Source organism: Struthio camelus, chromosome 4, assembly GCF_040807025.1.
Source record: "Struthio camelus isolate bStrCam1 chromosome 4, bStrCam1.hap1, whole genome shotgun sequence".
Lineage (NCBI taxonomy): Eukaryota > Metazoa > Chordata > Aves > Struthioniformes > Struthionidae > Struthio > Struthio camelus.
The window spans coordinates 82,981,233-83,004,286 of NC_090945.1; the positions used below are offsets into that span (position 1 = coordinate 82,981,233).

General features: G+C 37.2%; 1 protein-coding gene across 6 annotated transcripts in view; it reads right to left on the reverse strand.

Annotated features, from left to right (window-relative positions):
• Nucleotides 1-23,054, reverse strand: part of CTNNA2 (catenin alpha 2) — a 475,578-nt gene that overhangs the window by 334,601 nt on the left and 117,923 nt on the right. For all 6 annotated transcript variants that reach the window (XM_068943743.1, XM_068943741.1, XM_068943744.1 and 3 more), the window contains 3 exons: nt 22,837-22,956; nt 20,272-20,538; nt 5,685-5,888 (listed from right to left, as the gene is read on the reverse strand). In XM_068943743.1, the coding sequence (XP_068799844.1) occupies nt 5,685-5,888; nt 20,272-20,538; nt 22,837-22,956 (591 nt within the window). The remainder of the gene's footprint in view (nt 1-5,684; nt 5,889-20,271; nt 20,539-22,836; nt 22,957-23,054) is intronic.

Here is a 23,054-nt window from a genome sequence, read left to right on the forward strand (position 1 = left end):
TAGTAACACAAGAATTTCATAAAGGACTGTTTATTTCACTTGGTTATGAAGAAGTATTCTCCATCCCCAAACCCAATTACAATAAAACCAACGCCCAGGGTCTCCTGCAATGCCAGCACTAGCAGGAGCAGGAGCTGGGGTGGGAGGACAGGGAAGGTATGAGAACAAAGATTTACTCGATGACAAACCTAGCCTTTTAAAAAGATAACTTTTTGTCTGAATCCAATAGAAAATGTATTTTCAAATAGAGACTTGTATTAATTCCAGTGATTACAGAGGTCTTTAATGGTCAAGTCTTACTCACTGCTCAACTGCTCTGCAAATTTGTCTATGGTATTTGACAGCTGCACAAAATTCAGAATCTGTCTCTGTTTGGGACAGAAACTGATGACGACAGAGGGAATTCAAACCAACCATTTTTCAACATGTTTTTCTAAAGACTTAGTTTTCTTTCTTTCTCACCCTAATCAGACATCAATGCAGAAGCAGCCTGATGCTTCCCGGAAAGAGTATCCAGAGCGGGGTCATAGGAATTTGGCCACATACTCCTAATCCAGCAGTTTAAGGGCTGGAACTCACAGGTTTCTAGAATTTCTGTTCCCTGTCAGACTCCATACAAATCACCAGGGATCCAGGAGAGCAAACCAGCAGGAAACTACATCACCATCAGAGCTAACCATCCACTCAATAATTCTTTTTCATTTAGACAAATGGATAACAACTATATTAAGAGCTTCCAAGGAGCTTTATTTAGTGCTTCTCTGCAGGACAGAACTCTAGAAACTTAATTTTATTTTGGAATGAATTATGAGATTTTTCCTGCATACATAAGAATTTGAAAAAAATCTCCAGTTTTCTGTGAGAGCTGGAATGAAATCAGATGACCCAGCAGACTGAGATTCCTCCCACCCTCCACCCCTTGCCAAAAAGCAAAGATTTTAAAGTTAAGTTGAGCTCAGCATGGAAATAATAAATGCCATGTTGGGAAAATATTTTGACACAGTTACTGGTAAGACATATGAAACTAACATATATTACTAAATATATACTACTAGATAGATAAATAATAACGAAATAATTTACATCTCATTTCCATAGATGTTCTTGTAGAGTGCTAATATACTGTGAGACTCCAGTCATGACTACAGCCTTTCATTGTAATATACAACACAAATACATATTTATTGATAGAACTGGTGAAGATCCTAGGGACTAATTTTCCTGTAGCAATAACCATTGAAAAACTGCTACAACAATAATTGCCTAAATAACCCCAGAAATGGACCCAGAACATCTGAATATTTGTGAAGAGAATATAACTGAAAAGAAACTAATTCAACACATTCAGGAAACCGCACAAACCAGCATTTATTTGGGGGGAGGAGGGAGGAAAGCAAAAAACATCTCTTTTCTCAGTTCTCTGAATAGTTTCTGTCATTTTTCCTAAAACTTTCAGAACATAGAGAATAATACAAATGCAAAGCCAGCATTATTTTTGTCCTTCTCAGTTGAAATCTTCTCTATCCCCTTTACAAAATTTCTTTCCATATTTTTCCTTTGGCTGCCAACATTCTGAAACTGGATATCTGCTTTTTTGTTTTAAATCATAACCTCCACCTCATATCCTGAATTTTTGTTTCACTGACCTTGTGTCTGCTTCACCAGACAATAAGATGACCTGTGGCATCTTTCTGTCTCATCTTCTGAATTGCAGAACAGCTTTAACTTACTTCAGTAAAACTCTGGATAATACACGGAGAGATTTCATCCCCGGCATATAACTAACTATAAGGACATTGTTATCTCTTTACTAGCTTGTCACGGATCTGTAAAAACTGGATAGGTAAATGGGAGAAACAGTAATGTGTATGTTAAATGTTCTCTTCCCATGTAACAAAGTATATTGACCTGCCAAAGGAAACAGAGCTGTAGAAAGAGGTGGACACCTGTGGATGATCTGTAGGTGGAGGACCACGGTTTTCTTTTATACTATCCGAAAGGGCAGAAGTTTCTACATTGTTGAGATGGATGCTATTTCCTTTGCTTAAAAAAAATAAAAAAAAAGGCAAGTCAAAACCCCTTTTCTCCTTGTGTTGCCTGTAGCACTCATCATGTGGAATGGTAGGAAGCAAGCCCAGCTTATACTATCACATAGCATATCTTGGATTTCACATACCTGCCTCGACCCTTTCCAGTTTTTGATTCATGACTAGAATACCATCCACTGGCACAATACCAAAAGATTAGTGAAACTTCATGAACAAGGACTCCACTCTGAGTACGATCACCTTTTGCACTCAATTTGATGCTGAGTATCTGTGAAAATTTAATGTAATATAGAACATAAACCACAATCAATTTATTTGGAACTTTGCTGTGTAAATGTCTAAAATGGAAAAGAGGATGAAAGAAAAAAACAAACAAAAAACTTAAAAAAACAAAAAATAGAAATGTTCTTGTATACAAAAAGAAACATCCCTTTGAACCCACATCATGGAAGTAGATAACTCAAAAGGAATAATTTTAAGCTAAAGAAAGATAGAAAACCTTGACTATTCGGAACACTGCCAATACACTGCAACACATAGTCTATAATCCTGAAATATGACAAGATAATATGTAATCTGTTTTATATTCTCTGCATCTCTTGACAAGTATGAAATGACTATGCACATATGATTAACCATCATCAGCCAGAAATGATCTGTCCTTTTCCAGATATCATCAGAAAGTAAAAAAACCAAAACATTACTGTGCAATCAAATTTCACAGTAATTAAAGTGACAGGACTGCAATGGTTTAAGGTTTATGGAGGTAGAAGCTGTTAAAAACATCCTTCTAACATCTTTGCCAAATCATCTCAAAGCTGAAACTCGAACCACTCTGAGAGTCTAGCCACGTCTTGATCAGACTTACAACAACAGGGTCAAGTTATGCAGTTTGGCATCTACCTTTGAAACTCATTCAGGCTTTTTAAAACCTTTCAAAGTGAAATCTTTTGTAATAATTTTTTCACTTATCATCGCCACAAACTCAAGAAAACCCGTCCCTAGGTTTCAAGGGAAAGGTTAAATACCAAAGCACACTCTGCCCTGGTACACAAATAGGTAAAATTAGGTCTCCAGACAGATGCCTGGACAGGAGCTGTCTATACATAAATGACGCATCTCATCTTCCACTCTAGTTAATGGAGATTTAGTTAATGCAGCCACAGGAGTCTACAGAGTTATTTAGCTTATCCCAAATTAGATTATAACATTTAGTTATCTGAATCATTCTTTAGACTCCCTTGACAATATTGATCTGACCTCCATCAGTTATAATAGGAACTTAAGCAACTGGGCTCAGTTGATTAGATAAAGACAGGAGTCTAGCCACTTAATATTCTCTAGGGCATACAGGGCACGGAAATGGGGCTGGCAGATGGGACAAGACCCATGGTAGATTCACAGGTTTCTGAGTGCCAGACTAAGGCCAGGAGCCTCCGTTCAAAGGAACGCTGGACTACTTAAACTAGCCGTTTAAAATGATGCTAGACATCTATCTTCTGGCAACTGAACAAAGCCCTTGGCTCACTTGTACGTATCTGTGTACAGACACCCAAATTTAGGTGCCTGTAAGCTGAATCTCATCCTTTATATCTGATAAGATCAGCTTGGAAGGTAGAACGATTAGTGCAATATCGTTCTTAAATCCTACCATCACATATATGTTGCAATTAGAAGTACTACACTGTTCATGTACTTAAGCATGCATTCAGTTCTTCCGATTTTTACTTAATAACTGTAAAAATAGCTTAAATTGATTGCATTCCAATACAAAACATGAAAATAAAAATTATTGAGACTGCATGGCTCAGAATCGGAAAAAAAAAAGAAGAGAGAGTCTTAAATATATCGTGATAACAATAAAAATAGATGCTCACACTATTATATGTTGAAGTAAAAACCACGAAACTGTTAGCCATCTTCACTACTGCCATAAATGCCTACAATCATTTAAGGCTCTCCCTCCACTATAAATGTGATCAGAAATAAAATAAGAACGTTTCTGGTGCAAGGGCAAATTGCATTCTGCTAACAAAATCCCATGTTTATAAGAACAGGTACTACAATGAAATAGGAAGCCACAATCCATCATTTCTGTAACTTTTTGCAAAGACCTTTAAAGATTACACCTAAGAGTAATAATTCTGCAAAGCAAGATCCCATAGGAAGCAATCCACCACCATCTCTTTCATCACATCCTCATCACCTATTCTTTAATGCACTCTCCTCATGATTTCTAGCCCATAATACAGCAGCAAAGACACTGCTTTCATTCACAGTACAAGAATCTTTCATCTGCCAATTCATTAAAAAATACAAAAAAAAACAACATATGCTTTTAATTTCTAGACCAACAGAAACAGCTATTCCTTAAAGTGACTCTATATACGCAATAGACTCTTTGAAAAGTCATAGTTATTTCTAGCTGTATAATAAAATAACTGAAAGACGAATTTTCCACTGACAATAGTGCATTGTATCATTCTCCCAAATAACTACAACAGTACCAAGGAAAACGCGGGCATGTCTTACTGGCTAGGAGTAATGACAGACAGGAAATTGCTAGGTATAGGATGCTCCACTTGACAATTCTTTTCAGATATCTATTTGTAAACGCTTCAAAGCATACATTGCCTACTCTGAAAAAAGTCTACAATTCGGTGGTAGTCTTAAATCCTAGTGTCTAGAGGGTCGTGGAATGGCATATATGTGTGCAATTATTGCTTGTTCCAAATGACTACTATCCTATTTTTAGAAGGAAAAAAAATCACTTCTTTATCGTTCTCTCAGCAGTTAATTGCTATTTTAAAAAGGTGTTTAGTGTTGCTTAGGACTTCTTCACACATAAAATAACCTCTAAAGGATATAGGGGTCCAATACTACTTGTGTGTTTTAACATGCATTGTTTGGCAGAGAGAATTTTCTGGGGTAAGTTACGCAGAACAAAGGTTTCACATCACATTGAACAATTTAACACCCCTGGAAATCCTACACAGGCAGCCACATTTAAGATACTGAAGACTCATTTCTTTGTGTGAACGGCAACATTGCTAAGTATTACTCACTAGTTTCAGGGAAACTTCATACTTCATAGCTCCAAAAGCAAGCAAATACCTGCAGTGGTTTAATCCACACAGCAAACAGACTACCTCCCAGGAGTATCTATAGGTAGCATCCTAAAAAACACCCAAATGACTATTAGCCCACAATGGATACTATGTTGCTAACGGACTATATTCACTTTCATTAAGAAAAGACTTCTCAGATCATTTCCCACTTACACTGCTTGCCATCAGGCTTCATAAAAAAGTATTTCATCTCAAGAGGAATAGTTGTTAGCTGTTTATTATACAACAAGAAACTTTTAACTCTAAAGCTTAAGGGAGCCAGGAGGTCCTTTGCAGGCCAAAACACATTCCCACAAACTTCTAACAGTACCAAACTTCCCACAGAAGTTTGTAAAACAATAAGAATTTGAATAATTCATACAGCATTAACTACCTTCCTGTTTTTACTTCTACTTCTGCTACAAAGAAGCATTATTGCTGATATTAATCATTAAAGCCACAATATTAGCCACAGAAAGGTTTAATAACCTACTGAAAAAGAAATCGCTAAAAAGAGCGCATAACTTACGTTATTCATATATTCGCTGAGCAGATCCTGCAGGGCCTGTCGCACAGCGTTGCACTCGGCCACGATCCTTTCCCGGCGGTCGTCCCGCGTGCACGAGGAGTCGGCCATCAGTGCCGCACCACTGATGATGCTCTCCAGCCTTTCTTCAAGAGATGGTCTGAATCGAGCCTCACTGAAAGTCATTGGATCTAAAATAATTTTGTTCTATTAAAAAAAAAAATGAGGGGGAAAATTAGGAGTGTATATGGATCTGTGGGTTGTTTTTTTTTTTTTTTTTAGGTCTCTTATTTCAGTGGTTTCACAGGGTTTTTAAATCTTCCCAACTGAATAAACAGATTAGTTACCTATCAAATTCTTGAAAAATCATCATTACAGAAGTATCCGGTAGTTATGAAATCCTAAGCTGCTACATAGTATATAAAAATCCTCAGCAACATATACTTGTAAAACACTTGTCATCAAGAACAGCACATCTGATTCAAATATAGATTTGGGAAGCACAAAGGAAAAAATAAATCAAAGCTATTATGGATGTAGCATGTGTGCATCTCTCTCTCTCTCTGCATATATAATATGCATATATTTTATCTTCAAGTACAGTAAGTTGATTAATATTCTGCTCTGAATTTTCTGAAGAAGTTTTGGATTATCAAAAAATTAACGTGCAATATGCAAATATGCAAGCATTGTTGTAAATGTGTAAGTTATTCATGACTGAAGAGAAGACCAAACATTCTCTGCGTTAAGTACTTTCTTCATTTTAATAATTTGTATGAGTAGACTACACTGCCAACTACATTACTTCATATTAAATGAACAAAATTTGAGGAAATTTTCATTAGCACTGAAAGAAAACTGTTTCACACCAATAATGCAAAAGAGTGAGAGCGTGCAGTGCACAGGAGGCATTCCCTTTACAGCAAGCAGCCGGAAATCTTCTTTATACCAAAATAGCTTCTAACGACTACCAATATTTTATGACAGAAGACAAGAATTTTTTTAGCATAGTCTTCCTTTTAAACGAGTTTCCACTCGCCATTCCCACTGTACTCTAGTTGACAATTTTTGCGCGCTTTGTAAAATTTGAAAGGTCACACAGTTTTGGCTCCCTTTTGCTTCAGAAGGAGCTATTCAAAACTTTCCTGAAGCTGTGTTCCTCCAACAGAAGCACAAAGGTCAGTTCCTTTGCAAGTAAACTTGAATTTATAAGATTGTATAAGCCTTTTTTTGTTTTTAAATTAGAAAAAAAAGTGCTAGGTTATTTAGTTAAGAAGCTCTTAAAGTACACGACACAGTCTCAACACTTCTTTAATTTGCCAAATAGCATATCAGCTAGTAATTTTTTTTTTTTTTTACTCCACTAGAAAGTGGTTTGTTCTGTTTTTCAAAGATGATTGTTTTCTATTAAAGGCCTTCTTAATGTTTAAATTAAGAGCATTGCAAAACACTTGGGTAATTTACATATCAGATGTTTTACCAAACGGTAAATAGTGCTAAAATGCATAAATTCTATCCCAGCAGTGTAAAACATGAAGTCATACTGCAAGCTTTGAGTCACCACTAGGTTATATTCTGACTTGTTTTTCTCTCTTTGTAGTTTCATGTAATAAATACAAAAGAAAAAATCTTCTGCTCCCACTCACGGGCCCATTAGCAAAACCATGCCATTCCGTGACCTTTTGCTGCAATCATGGAAACAGGTTTCATAATTGCTTATTGTCTAAAAGTGCTCTGTAAGCTGTGCAGTTCTCATCTGCATTCTTAAAGAAAATAAATCAAGTAAAACAGGTTAGGATGAGGAGAACTGGAAAACTGAAAAGTATTTTGATTTCTGAGAATCATCACGACTACTTTAAAGTACGTACAATTTTTTCTAATGAAATATTTGAATTCTCACAATATTTTGACATTATGATTAATCCATTTACTGCAGTATTCAAGAGCAATCAGTGAGAGTAAGCCCAACGATACAATTAATTTGCAGAAATAAAATACACTGTACTAAAATGTTAATCAGAATTTAAGGACATGATACATAATCCACATCTTCCTTTAACATTTACAGCAATATCTGTTTTATTATAAATTAGAGCACAAATCACGCAAGTCTTGGATAAATTTTGGCCTCCAAACCTCAGCACAATATACTTTCTTTAAATCAGTGGGACAAGGACTTTACAAAAAAATCTGCTTATTTCATTTCACAACTTCCAGTTAACTCCTCTATAACTCAGAAAAAAACGTAACTCAAGTTACTACACAGAGAAAGAGCAGCAAGCCCTCAGAAGTTTATAATGTAACTGAATACATAAGAGATACATGGTAAGAAACACAGAAATGTCAGGAAATTCACTAAGAATCATTGCAAAATAAAGGGAAAAAAATGAAGAATGGTAAACAGTAATCATATTGATCCAGCTCAGTAACTGCTGACATGGCCGAAATGAATGCAGTATTACCTACAATGTGAAATCATGTTTCACAGTATTTTCGAGGGCCTGTGTTTCCTCGCAGCAAGCAGACCAGTTTTACAAGCATCTAAATGAAAAAGGGCTTCTCTAAGAGATGGGCCTACGCATACTTACCTACCCGTGCTTTCCACTCGTATGTTAATTCTTATAGCATAGAGTTCACTGCCACACTTTAAAAACCTGATTTTGTTCATAATCATTGGGATTTCTAGAAATTAACTATGTAAATTCATCTTTACAACAGTAACTATATTTAATGCAATGATAGTAAGATCGAAATTGCCTCCAATGAACTATCTTAGCAAATTATGCTAGTAACAGGAAAAAAAAAACTGTTCTTTTTTTTTTTTTATTTCTGATGTTATCAGTATTTTCATGTTTCAGCTAAAACCACATAACCAGTCCTTCCATAAATGCCTCTCTTCACCTTCTCCTTTTGCTTACACCTATAGATATAAGGTTCTCTACCTGCATACTAAATTTTAAACAGTAGAGTTTACATTTCTCAACTAGCTGTGAATCACTTTTCTGTGCCTCGAGTTTTTTGAAGACCCTGCGCTCCACAGTTTGCTATGAACCCCAGGCTCTAAGATCTCCTAAGAAGGTATTCCTAGAATATTTGAACTTTTTTTAAATCCTAGAGGTCAACAATGTGCAGATCAAACATCTCCATGCACTTCTCTGGTCAATGAAACCCCAATTCTCTATTTTCACAAGCTGCTACGTTATATTCTATGAATAAATTTGGGAAATTCTGCACAGGCTACATGCAAACATTGTTTACTTTTTAAATAATATAGTATGCATCATTAAGGGTATATAATTCATCTAGAGCAGCTTTTCTTACTGAAAAAGAAAGAAAAGTAAAATAACATTTTCATAGATTTTTTTTTTTTTTTAAAAGAGATTATTATGACCATCAAACATTAGCTTATGGAGAACAAAAGCTACGGAGCTGCACTTAGTAATTCCTTCATTCACATCTCACCAAAATATTTGTTTATAATACATGCACGATTTTCCAGCTAATGAAGTCTGTTCAATATTTGTTTGGGAAATTCTGTTAATAAAAATGTAGACTCAGAGAATATTTTAGGTTAGAAAGGACCTTTGGAGATTCTCTTGTTTAAACCTGTCCTCAAAGCAGAATCAACTTCGTCATCAAGCCAGATTGGCAGGTTGGAGGCTTTGTCCTGTCGAGATGTGAGGTCTCCGTCCTCGGAGATTTTCAAAATCTCTCTGGGACTTGTTCCAGTGTTTGACTATATTCATGGTGAAATTTTGTTCCTAACATCCAATCAGATTTTTCCTTGAATCGGTTTGTGTCTGTTGCCTCTCATCCCATTACCATGGGCCTCCAAGCAGAGTTTGGCTTCACCTTCTCTACACTGTCCTCCTAGGCAGTGAAGACACTGATAAGGTGCCCCCGAGCCTTCTTGTTTCCAGGCGTAAAAAATCGGCCCTCCCCACCACTCCTCATTTGTCATGTGCTGCAGCCCCCTAAACATCTTGAGGTATCTCTTCTGGATCCATTTACGTATGTCAAAGCCTTCCTTGCACTGGGCAAGGATCCAAATAGGATCTAGAAGACCACATGCAGTTTCATATGTGTCAAATAGAGGGGCATAATCACTCTCCTCAACCAACCAGCTACACTCTTATTAATGTAGACTAGGACGTGGTTGACCTGCACAGCTGTACAGGGGTGCTGCTGACTCATGTTGCACTTACTGGCCACCAGGAACTGCAAATTGTTTTCTGCCCAGCTGCTCTCTAGACAGCCAGCCCTGAACTGTGCTGCTGCATGAAGTTGCTCCATCCCAGGTGCAGGACTTGCCTTTCTTCTCTCTTAACCCTAACATAACACAAAGTGAAGCGACTGACCAGAACTAACTGTTGAGCCCCTCTTAAGTCTTTGAAACACTGCTGGGAAAACAAACCTTAAGGTTTCTAGGGAAGGAAACAGAGCAACTACACTTTGTTTAAAATATAATAAATAATGATATCGTTATCTACTGATGGGTGATTACAAATAAATGTCATTTTAGATGTTTATTTTAAATTTTAAGCTTTTCTCAAATATCCTGAGTACAACAGGTTTCTGGAGCGTGGGAAAAAGTTATAGAATGAGGCCAAGAATTTGCTGCATGACAGCTCTCAGCACGCAGTTTCCAAAGAGACGCTAATCTTTGCTTACAAAATGATTATATCCCTTTTCAGAAAAAGTTTGCTCTCCAAATGCAACTTCAGGCTATGCTACTGGCACATACAATGTTTTTATACATATATTACCATAATATTAACACAGAAATAATGTCTTCTATGAAAGAAAAAAAGTAGTTGCCAGGAAATCTGACTAAATAAATTCCTTCAAAAACATTAAAAAGGACAAGTCTCAAGTTTCCATCATTTCATGACAGCCAGTTAATGAGTGAGCAATGTAAATAAATTGGAACTTTTAAAATTAATTAACAAACTCTAAAGATCTAAATCAAGGTCTGTCACCATATAACTGTGGTTTTAATTAAATGCTCCACGCTTCTTTAAACCTGCACACAAATTAGTATACACTGGATCTTTGCAAGTGCTATAAATGCACATGATTTCCGGTTTCAATTGGAGAAACAAAGTCCAAGAATATCAATTTAAATATCTTGAATTGGAGACTTATTTAAAGGTTGTTATACTTGCGTTAGTATCTTCTTTACGCATACTATAGTTACCCTATAACTTTTTCTTGTACTCTTATTTATTTAAAAAAGCAAGTTTATAGAGTAGTTGCAATGCTCTACTTAGAGAATCAAAAGTTAAAAAAAAAGTAGACTTCTTCACACTGAGGAGTGCTACAAGCCATATTCCTCTTGCTCAATTATCATGACTACTAATAAACTGTAATGCATTATTTCTGAAGTTTAAAATATCAAATAAAATAAATTCCACCAAAGTTTCATGATAATATGCTCTCTGACAATACACTGCATTTATGTAGGGTATATGGTTATTTTCAGTATTTTTATTTCAGATATGAATAATTAGTTTATCTCACTGACTAGAATATCTTTCTCTACAACACAAAAATATCAGGTTTTAATTAAAAATATAAAGTAAAACAAAAAAAAAATCATGCTACACTGAACTCATCTTTTAGAAAAAAAATTTACAACTCCAAAAGTCCTACAATTACTTTGTCATCTCAAGCGAAATACTTCAAAGTCATTACTGCATTTCCCAAATTAAGCATCCACTCTTGCAAAAGCTTACTTAGTATCTGCATTGCCTCCTTCACCTTGACAAATCAACTCATCTGCTCTCTGTACAAGTAAAAAGCCTTAAGAAAATTTCAGTAGCTTCTTCAGAAACATATTTTTTACTCTTTTAATGGGTAAGTAATATTTATGATTTGGAGGTAAAAAAGAAAACCAAAACAAAAAAAATTGCAGTTCTGAAGTAACTGAAAATAAATTAACATAAAACATGTCTAAATTAATTCCTAGGTCAATGGACAGACTCTTCTTCTTTGACACTGCTCAGCATTTTGGCGAGCTTAAAAAAAATGCATGGAAATCATCAAAGTATCAAGTATTAGCAGTGAAAATACTACCAGTTTTACCACCTTTGAGTTGGTTACAAATAGCTTCTTAAATTGCAGTTCAGCTACAACTCAAAAATCAGAGCGGAAAAAGGCTTAGAAAAATTGGTGGAGGGAGAAAAGGGCTACAAATTTTAGGTTTATGCATTCACATATATGTGCATAAAGGGGAAAAGGTAGACTCTGACCTTCACAGAGATAGTTCTCTCTCAAGTTCCCTGCACTCATCAGCCTCCCATCCAACCTCTGATGTATAGAGAAAGTAATAAATGATTCACTATTTCCTAGCATTTCCTTAATTTTTCAATTGATGTAAAAGGATGATGAGAGTAATGGGGACCTTTATATAATTTCCTGTCTGTTCTTTAAAACACACACACAGGCACCAATTAATAACAAAAAGTAGTTATTTCCTCTCCTAACAGAGCAAAAATGAATTTAAAAACAAGCTCTCAAATCACATAAAACTAGTCTAATATCAACTTGTTTTGTTTTAATAGGAAATGACCTTCATATCAAAGAAGTGGCATAAAACTGATAAAATAGCAGCTGTAATCATATCACCGCCTAACTGGAACTCTGCAGGTGGAGAAAATACCCTAAACAGAACAGAAATATCCTGAAAGTGAGGATCAGGCAAACTTCTCTATAAAACAGTTTTACATCTTGGACAATCCCACTATACTGAAGTGATGAACCAAGTACCACGATACGCAGCATGGTACAGGGGAAAGGACACTTAATTGGAATTTATGGCTTTGAGGCTCCTTCACTGATTCTTCATTAATCTGTTGTGTCACTTTGAACAAATGATACCTTCTTTCCTCTATTTCTCCTGTTATTATTGATTTGTCTATTTATAATGTGAAACCTTCAGGGCAAGGACTATTTCACAACATGCTTGCCAGTGATTTAACACACTGAAAATACACTTTTTAAGGCCAATGCTACTGCAAGGCATGTCAGAACAAGGAAACAAAAACACAGTGACAAATGCCATCAAAAACCCAAACTGATAGATATCTTGGATACGCAACGTCACAAACCGTGAGGCAGTATGACAAACTGTCTTTTTGTAGAAAGGAACACATAGGAATATACCGAGACACCCAGTTTTTCAGAACAACGTGGGAGACCGCGTTGTAAAAATGAAAGCGGGCAATGCGTTTCTTCCTCCGAAGCACCTGCGACAGTGAAAGCAAACGCGGCGCTGCAGATTCGCAGGCTTCTTGTAGGGAGAAGTAGGCTTGTAGGTATGTATGTCAGTACCCGCCAAAAGCGCTAACAAGGCTATTTCGTTCCAGGGTAGAGAGAAATCAAATGTTCCTACCTGGCACTGTGCCACATTTCACAGGCACAGGTGTAACCTGAAGAAATGCAACATGCAGCACTCAAGAGCACAACGCCGCGGAGAGGCAGATGGGCTCCTCTCCTTCCTCTACTTTCTCCAGCTCCCCAAAAAGCATTCCTACCACTCTCTTGGCTCCAGCACCAACCTTTTCGCTGAAACCAGCATGAGGTGTTAAAAGCAGCAAACTAATTCAGAAAAATAAGTGAATTACGTTTCTTCTGGGATAGCGGGTTGACCAAGTTCGTCGCAGTTTGACGAGCGCCGTGCTCGGCGCCAGGCAGGGCTGGAAGGGCAGCCGGAGCAGCCCCACGCCCGTGATGCCTGCAGCCAGCAGCCCTTCCGTGCCTCCGTTCTCTGCATGTAAATGGTAACACTATTTCTCTGAAATATTGGTGGTGTTCACTTATTCATACTTGGGTTGCAAAAACATCTCGGCGATGCCAAATAAACACACTAAAAATAGCACCGAATAATAAGAAAAATTCTGAAGTGCTGTTTTTGAGATATTACGTGTAATCTGACAATAGAATATACTGTTGATTTAACAGCTTAGACCTTATTTACTATTAATAATATAATAAGCATCAAGTAATGCATTGAATTTGCTACAGCAAATCTATTTCTTTATATATGTTGATCATTTTCCTTGAAGTGTGTTTGATTTGCTTGCCTCCACTATCTCAAACAAATTTGTTTGGATAAGGTTGCACTACAAAAGCGCAAGTTAACTGATTACTGTCCAATTACAAGCAGCTTGAACATATTTGACAGGAAAATAAGCAACACAGTTGTGATATATTGGCATGCTGCTTTTTCTGCAATCCAAGATGTGGTTAAGCTCATGAAAAAGTATTTTTCACTGCAAAGTCTTTCTGCAGCACTAATTTACTAGGCAGTAGAACTGAAACAGAGCGTTTCAGGGGACGGAGAGAAAAATCAAGAAACCCACTAGATGGTGCTCTGATACAGAAAATAGCAATCAGTAGCCCATTCTCAGTTGAAGGTGAAAATATATCAGGTTACTCACTGCTCGCAAGCAAAGCTTTCATAGCAGGTAAAAGGAAAGTCAGGGGCAAATGGCGAAAAGAAGGAAAAACTTGAAACTGTTTTGTTTTCCCCACTTGCGAGGAGGTGAGTCCATGTGCACTCCACTTGCATTCCTCTGGGTTCCTCAAAGGCTCGGGGATGCACAGGAGGTGGAGTACACAGAGCCGAGGACCGTGCCCACGAAGGGATGGGAGAGTAGCTGTGATGGACATACTGAAAGTATAACCCAAAGCAATGGATTTACATAGAAAAGAGTTTCCACATCATCACTCTCAACTCCACTGAGAGCTGTTTCTGTTTGAAAGGCAAAATATATACCCAGTTCCACATCCTCCCCTCCAGTTTCCACTTTGCTGGTATTATCATGGAAATTCAGAAGATGGCAGCACACCAAAGGGGTTGCAGTGGGCATGAGGGAGCGGGTATGGAGGCATTTGGGAGGTGGACAGCAGTGACGTGGAGGAAACAGCAGGCTAGGCTCTTCACTGCTCTTCACTGGAAAACCCTTCCTGGTTACTCCTCTTTTGAAGGAGCCATTCAGCATCCCCAAATGTATTTTCTGTGAAAAATGTAAAGTTTTTAGGTATGCTATAAAATTCATCGTTGCGTTGCTGTTCAGTATTTTCTTAATATGCGATGAGGGGTCCATCTGCCAGTTATAAACCACTTTAGGCTCAAGGGAATTTCACATGTCCTTGTCCTGCAGTCATACACCCGTGGGGCTACGAGTCCAAATGCGACCCCCTGCAGGAAAGCAAGCAAGCAGGGTACGCAGCGGCTGGCATCACAGGGACGCTTTCTGACACATTTGCAATCCCAACCTACCTTCTCCTACAAAGGACCAATCCTTTCCCCACTGAGAAGCCCAAAGAGCTGAGGAGCCCAAAAGCGCCCAAATACATCACAGACTAGGACCTCTTGAAGCGTAGGGATGCCGCCACTATATACTACAGAAATGTACCCAAATTCAATATGCTTTGTCAGAAAATGGACCCAAAACTAGCCTACTTTCACATTTCCACGTGGGATGTTCAGTGATATTTTTGTGATCATTTCTTACGATTTCAGTACAGAAACAAACACATTACCAATCTTATTCTAAACTTCATATTCAGCCATTTTTATCTCCAGCATCACAAATCACTTCACTGAAGAAACTATTTACAAATAAATTGAGATTTCAAAAATATTCTGAGATCCATTTCCAGGCTGTGCATCTCCTACTGTTTACTGTGTTTACAACATTTGGAAAAATAGTCACCTAATGACTGTAAGATACTGTTTCACTTCTGTCCATTACTTCACATTTTGACTGCTCTTACTTTTATTAAACAAAAGCAACCTCCGATATTATTGCATCAGTGTATTCTGTGTTTATAGTTTAGTATACATTTCTTCCATTATATGCATATTAGATCTTTCACTCCATTTAAGAAACTTTGCATTCACTAGGCCTGCACGATATTCTCCAAGTACTATTAATGTCTCAGAAAGGTATGTTATGCTGGTCCATTTATTTAGTATGAACTTCTTTTTACAGCCTGAAGGACAGTGGCAACTTAGTTTCTCATAAAAAGTAGTTATCTCTCAAATGGTAGGTGTGCACTGCTCAAAAAATTATTAGACTGAGTTACTTCGTCCAACAGTCTGCTGTCCAACTCCTTCCCATAAAGGAATGTGTGGGATACTTTCAGTATCCTCAGGATCTTCTCAAACACAGAAATACCTCTTGTAGGAAAATCAAGAATAATTTTAACCCACCTCTCCCAGTTCTCAACCAGATCTCTTCCACTATAAACCAAATTACTTCCACATTCATTCAAGACTCAGTACGATTTTGAAATCACACAGCAAGGGGGTGACACATAGGCATGTCAGTTAAAGGCGTACCATGGATTGATTGCTGACAGGCCACTTTAAAGACGAATGTGCATGAGCACACACACAGACAAGATACTGGAATATTAATACATACAAAGATCCATTTCGATTTCTAGTTAATTACATCTTTAAAATTACATTATTAGCGGAATATTAGGGCTGCAAAGCTAAAGATCTAAAAATGAGAAAATATCAAAATCAAGACCACCTTTAAAAACTTCCAGAATGAGATGCAGTCCTTCATTGCTTGCGTTTTGGCAGAGGAGGAAGGAAGGGGAATTTATTTCTTTGATTACTCCCACCCTTCCTCCCACTCTCCCCTTTAGGGCTGTTATTTTTCCCCTTCCTAAGTCAATGGCTTTATTTATTTATTTTATCCATGGCACGTGATTTATTGCCGACAATCCGAGTCTTGCTCCAAACAGAGAAGAAATATTCTTTTTTTTACGAATTCCTATGGCGTACTCATCGCAAAAATGCTGATATTTACACAACTTTGATAAACCTATCTTCGCTGCCTCCTGCAAGAAAGATTACCCTCATTTTCTGCACTGAAAACTAAATCAAAACTGTTAGACTTGTTTGAGAACTTACGTAGTTGAGGGTGCCTTATCAGAAGCACCTAGAATTTGAATTTTATCAGTGTTTACCACTTCAAGTGTTGTCAATACCTCTTGCTGACACAGCTCTGTTTCTAGAAACTGAGAAACTACGGTCTCAATTCCGTACTTTATAAATAGAGGCACACTCCAGCTAGCTGGAGATCCCCGGTACCCAACACCACCCCACCCTAGCACTGTTCCTCTCCATTCTCTGCCGCAGAACATGGGCTTTGCGTCTATTTATCCTGTCTCACACCGGGTATATCTTTTTACCTCTTTTCCACTGCCAACTCCATACCCAGTGGAGTCGCCATCTATCTCTGTCCCCTTCTAGCATGAATGTTGTGGTCCTTCTCACCACCGTTTGCTCAGTGCAAATACAATATTTTCGCATTAAATTCTTCACAGACATAATGGCTTCTCTACCTCAAAGAAACAATAATTTAGACAGAGGATAAAACGTGCACCATTAGTCACAGTAAGAACATAGAAATTTAACAAACATAAAATATACAATGAACTTCACCAATAAGTTATCCAGAACTATCTGGATTTAAATGATCTGAAATTAATGCAAAAGCATTTAAATTAAGGAATAAGAAACACGGCATTAACTTCTGTAATTTTCATCAATCTTCTTCAAATAATACTTCAAAGCAGCGAATTCTGATTAGAAGCAGATTCATAAACTCTCCTTTCTACATAAATTATCTCCAAGAACACAGTAAATGATAACTCTTTCAAAAGACTCTGCTGCTAATAACTAATAGGTGAATTTATACCATAAATCACTGTGGTAAAGAGCTGGACAATTAATATGACATCTATTTAAAGAGAATAGTTGAAGTGTTTAAAACAGAGTAATATAAATTACCTGTAATGATATTTTGACTCATTCGGATGACTTAGACTGCAGTTTTTTAAAGTGTTAAAGCCACAGAATGCTGATTCTGAAACTTGCAAAAACAAAGCCTGGAACGTTAAGTATTATAGCAAAGCTATATGCTTATTTTTAATATACAATAATTATCTTGTCCTACAACACTAGGTTTAGCATGCTCTTCATACCACATACAAATTCACGTCAACAAATATAATTGATAACATATAATAAACATACTGAAAATTATGTTCACAGGAAAATATAATCTTCCTTTCCTTTGTTGAAGTAATACGTTGCCACCATAAAAATGAAGTTTTCTTCTCCACTACCTTTTTATTCATGGCACGGTTACACTACTCAGGTTATATTGCTTGCTTTCTTGCTTGTTTAACAGAAAGGTAATTTCAGAATCACCCAACAATTGCAGCTATAAACTTAGGCTTTCCCTGGAGTTTAGGGAATGATGTCTCTGCTGCAAAATTAAGTTCAGATAAATCTCATTCAACAATTAAGCAGTCAGGCAAAATAGGAAACATAGGTAGAAAGCAGATAAAAGAGTATTTTAAATCTTTTTATCCTTAGGAAATTAGAGAAGAAAACCTTCCTTTCATTTCTTAAAATTAAGAAAAGAAAATTCTCAGAAAACAGAGGGCGTTTTTCCACAAGTAATTGTGAATAGAGCATAATACTATGTCCATACATCTCACGTATATATGTACGCATGATGCCTGAAACATCATGTGAAGTGGGAGAGACTTTACCTGAGGAAAAAAAAAAACGATGAAGAAATATTCTCATAAAGAAGCTGGGGATAGTATCAGATGTCTTGCATAGTCTTCACAGACCCGTGAGTCAATGAAATACAGGCTGCAGGGAAACACTGTGACACTCTGCAATGAGCAGTAACCTTTTCCAGATAGCGGTAGCATCATCAGTTTGAGACTGCTAAGAGTCACATGCTTCCAGTTACTGTTCGAATGTTAGGGACAGCAGAGGTTTGACAGAGTCCCCTACAAAAGCCACAGTACAATCAGACCAAATAGGGGTATTATTTCAGGATCTTACCAGTCAGCAGCCTAACATCATGACCTGAGAAGGCACCGAATGCCATACAGAATTCTTTAAATCCTGACTTACAATACTTTCACAGGAAAAAATACAGCTCTAGAGATAAAAATATTTATATATATATATGTGTGTGTGTATATACATATATTTATATATATTTACATCTTAGTGTAGCCAACGCAGGCAGTACGGTTTCATTTATTTGGAAGGAATGAGAAGGAATGAGGTATTTGAAAAGCATGCTGAAAATCAACTCTATTTCTAGGTCCTGCAATAGTTCCACTGAATGGTTTTACCAGCCCTTTCCTTCCTGCAGTTCCTTCTCATTCACCGTATTTCCAACTTTTTGGACGAGTGAAGTCGGAAGTTTAATAGTCCACCTTAATGCAACCCTGACTCGCTGCCAGGGCACAGTTCCTCCTGCACACTACATGAAGCAGTCTCACACTAACAGAGTATGTTCTCTAGTTGTATAAGCCCTTCCGCTCCCCAGTTACCAGCCAGGTTGTCTCCTCCTGCTTCTGTTTCAGCTGGCACATTCCCAGCACCATCCCCATCTCCATTTTGCTCTTACCTGTATAATCATTCTCTGCCTTTCTGCAATGTCCTTCTCAATCCTTCAGCTTCTCCAGGTCCTACCATCCGCTCCCCCGTTCTACTACCATCCCCAAGGTTGACCCAAAAACTGTAAGCCGTAGTTGCAGAACAGAGTTGCAGGCCCACCACTTCACCCCTCCATAAGATGAATCACCTGCACTATTTCTACTTTTAGCTCTAAGTACACCAGGATAGAGTAGCTCCAGTGGATGTGACAGATGCTTAGATTGTAATCTTGTGCATTAATTTAAGACAAAAGGGTGTCACCGAACAATAATCTTAACGAATCCTTTTAAAAAGTGAGAATGAAAGGGAAAAAACATTTTCAGATACTGTCTGCAATTAAGATCTTCCACCCTCTAAAGAATTGTCCTCAAGTGTGGGACAGGGAAAAGTCACAAGATAAGACTAGCAATGAAATTAGCCTTTATGTTAATGTTAGCTTTAATGCTAATTAATAAACAATTAACTGAAATTAACTGTTCAGAAAGTTATTAAAGCAAAGCTGTAGTTATTGCTGGTACAGAGGCTGCAGCACCCTCCCTGCAGCTAAAGTAACTGGCATCAACTCTGTTTGAAAGATGCGTTATTCATATCTCTGTTGAACATAATTCAGGTTGTCTGCTGAATCATGAATGTTTATGCTTCCGGGATGTTGAGCTCCACCACCATCTTTATTTTCCTGTTTTAACTTTCTTCCTGACAGGCCAGAAAAATCTGATTCTACCATTCCACCAAACAGATTAAAAAAAAAAAAATCTTGGTCACAGAACTTAATTACCAAATTAATCAGCTTTTGCATTCATTAGAGCTACGTGGCTAGATTTTCCAAGGACACCAAAGCAGAAGGGGACTTCTTTCTCTCTATCGCGGTCATAGTATATGAGCGTAAATAACTTCTTGCCACCCGGGCCCATGAGTAGCAAACAAACATTCCTCAAATAAAAGACAATCAATGTCTGCAATTTACCACTGCGGTCTAATAAAACGAACCTGGATGAAAAGGGAAATTTAAGCCCTGTTCAAAACCCGCTTAGTTAAAAGCACTGTAGATTTCATGGAGAAATTCTTCATTTTCCATACACTTCTGATACTTACATCAAATTCATTCAGTGCAGCAGCAAGTTCTCCTATGCCAGTGTGCCCCTTGTTCTCATCAGTGGGTGAGGTGGCCTGGGCAGCATTGGAGATGCCAGCAATTGCTTCTTGCACTTGTTTGAAGACATAGTCTCTGTTGGCTCTAGTGGCTGCTACATCAGGGTGACGGAGAAACGCTTGGGAGGCAGTATACAACATAGTGGCATTCTTCTTCAGAGCTCCTCGAGCTGCAGCCATTTCATCCCTGCAGTGAGGATCCTTCAGTTCCTATACAGCAAAATCACATAATTTTTCAGTCGTGAACTCAAGCTTTAGCGTTAGAATGCACTGCCTGAACAGTTTAAGAGTCCCTGCAACTTTTACAAAGTATCTGTCACTTTGCAGAGATGGAATTTATGACAGAATCTACCATAAATCCCAAAGAAAAGTTGCTCCTGCCCAAAAAAGGCCACTCCTTCTGCCTAACTAAAGCTGTCACATTCTGCTCAGAGTCCGAGTGCTTCCCCTACCAAAGGCCAGCAGAAAATTTAAATAAAACATTCAAAATTACTCTTCCTGATTGACTAGATTCAGTCTGCTGGTTCCATAAAGGCAATGGGCACTCCTGTTGCAGCAAGGGCCAGATTTTTCTAAGTACTACAGCTATGCCCTGTTCACAAATCATCATAAGATAAACTTTTAGAAACTCCCCTGAAAAGCCACTACTGCTGGATACATTGCTAGTTTACAAAAGCAACATAAATATCTCCCTCATTACTTTTGTTACATATATAATTATTTTTATTCTGCTAGTTTAATTTACCAAACACATATTTTGATGATTCTTAGGAATACTCAATTTTCCATGAGTTGGCTTCCTTCTAAAAGTTACTTTTAACTTGAAGCCTAAAGCTATTCATGTTTCCTTTTCCTTAGTCTTACTACTATGTGTTTAGATGTTTTGCCTGGGGGCTTCCCAGCATGTTAGATCTTTAGCCTTTCTTTCAGATTTTCCTCCATTTTTCACATGGTTCATTCCATTTATTTTATTTTAACTGCATAAACTTTCTTTTGTTTCCCCTGACTACAAGCAATGACACTCTGCATTACCTTATGTTACCAGAATAAGATGATAGTACATCATTGCTATTTTACCCATGACTTTATTTATTTCCAGGATACATCATACTGTTCATGAAAGTCTTTCAAATATGAGGTAGGGTAGTCTAACAATATTCATAAAATAGAATGCTTTCTTACTCCTTAAGTTCTGTTTAAAACTATGAACACAGACGTCTGAAGAAAATGGTTTGCTTATGTTCACACAGAGAATCTATGGCAAAATTAAAAAAGAATCCAGATATTCTGGGTTTAAAGGTTTTACCCACCAGCCAATTTCAATCACATGTGCCTGACAGATACAATTCTTAGAAAGAATTAAGTTCCTAAAATCTTTAGCAGGCTTCAAAACAGAAGAGATGAAAGAAGAGTGTAGGAATATATTTCAAGCAGTAGCTTCTAATCCTGTCAAGATTTACCACTACTATACGTGCCGCATTACAGGCGAAATACTTTGTAAGAAGTAAGTTTTGAAAGGTTTATACCAAGGTTTTCTGTTATCTTTTCACAACTCCAATAAGAAGTATGAACCATACACCTCCATTAGTTTTGCTGTTCACTTTTTTCTTTCTTTATCCCAACTTTTTAACTATATGTCCACAAAGGAAGTATATGAACACACAGAACAGCACTTTCATCTAGCAACTATATTTTTAATTTTTAATGTATTTTCTGTATATCTCTGAAAATGTTACATGTAAAAAACACAGTAATGATACAGCAGCAGATTGCTATCATTGTAATGCAGAAGATAAGGTAAAAAAACATGAATTGAGAAAATCATTTTTCTAAATCTAGAATGCTAAGGAATATAAAGATTATACACCTGAATTATTAGTGTTATTCACTCACAGTTGAACAGACCTTATACAGCTCCACAATTACAGCACTGTCTGGACTCTTAAGAAGAGCACTGCTCAGGAGAAAGTTCTGTTTAATGCAAGGATGTATAATTATGGGCATCGAATAGACGTTATAATGACTTTCCCATCTTTTTTTTATCTTTCTTAGTAATGAATGAATTATGTATTTGTCTTTTCAAGTATCTGACTGAACAATGTTGGTTTTGAACACAAACTAGATTTCTGTTCTTCCCAGATTTGAATTATCTAGACTTCCAGAGAGCACGTCATTTTCCAGCTCTCAGAGTGACCTCAGATCAGCATAGGTTAGAATTTAATTGGAATCATCATTACATGAAAACTACCCGTAACCTTCTGAATCCTTTGCCTTCTCACTCTTTATTCCGTTATTAATTGAAGCCACTTGAAATATACTCTTAAAGAAATTAACTGCATTTTGAAAAATTTAATCATATTCAGAAAAATCACTATGATTAAATTATAGGCCATGGCACAGCAATTACTTACTGTACATTTTAAACCGGACAGACTTGAGCATAACAAAAACATAAGTTCTTTTTAACCATGACTAATTTTCTCAGTCGTTACTTTAACATATACTCACCTGTTGTCGTCTAGCAGCCACATAGTTCAGTTTGACCATCTCTTTTCCAAACTCTTTGAAACGATTTGCTAAATCTTGCTCGTTTGTTGCATTTTTCACTGCTTCTAGTGCTTCCTCTACCTAAAACGCAATATTTCGGCTGTTAGCGTGAAGCGATGCTCCCAGTTTCCCCCCGCAACTGGTGCCAGTTACAAGCAGTTTGCATTCCTGTACCCCCC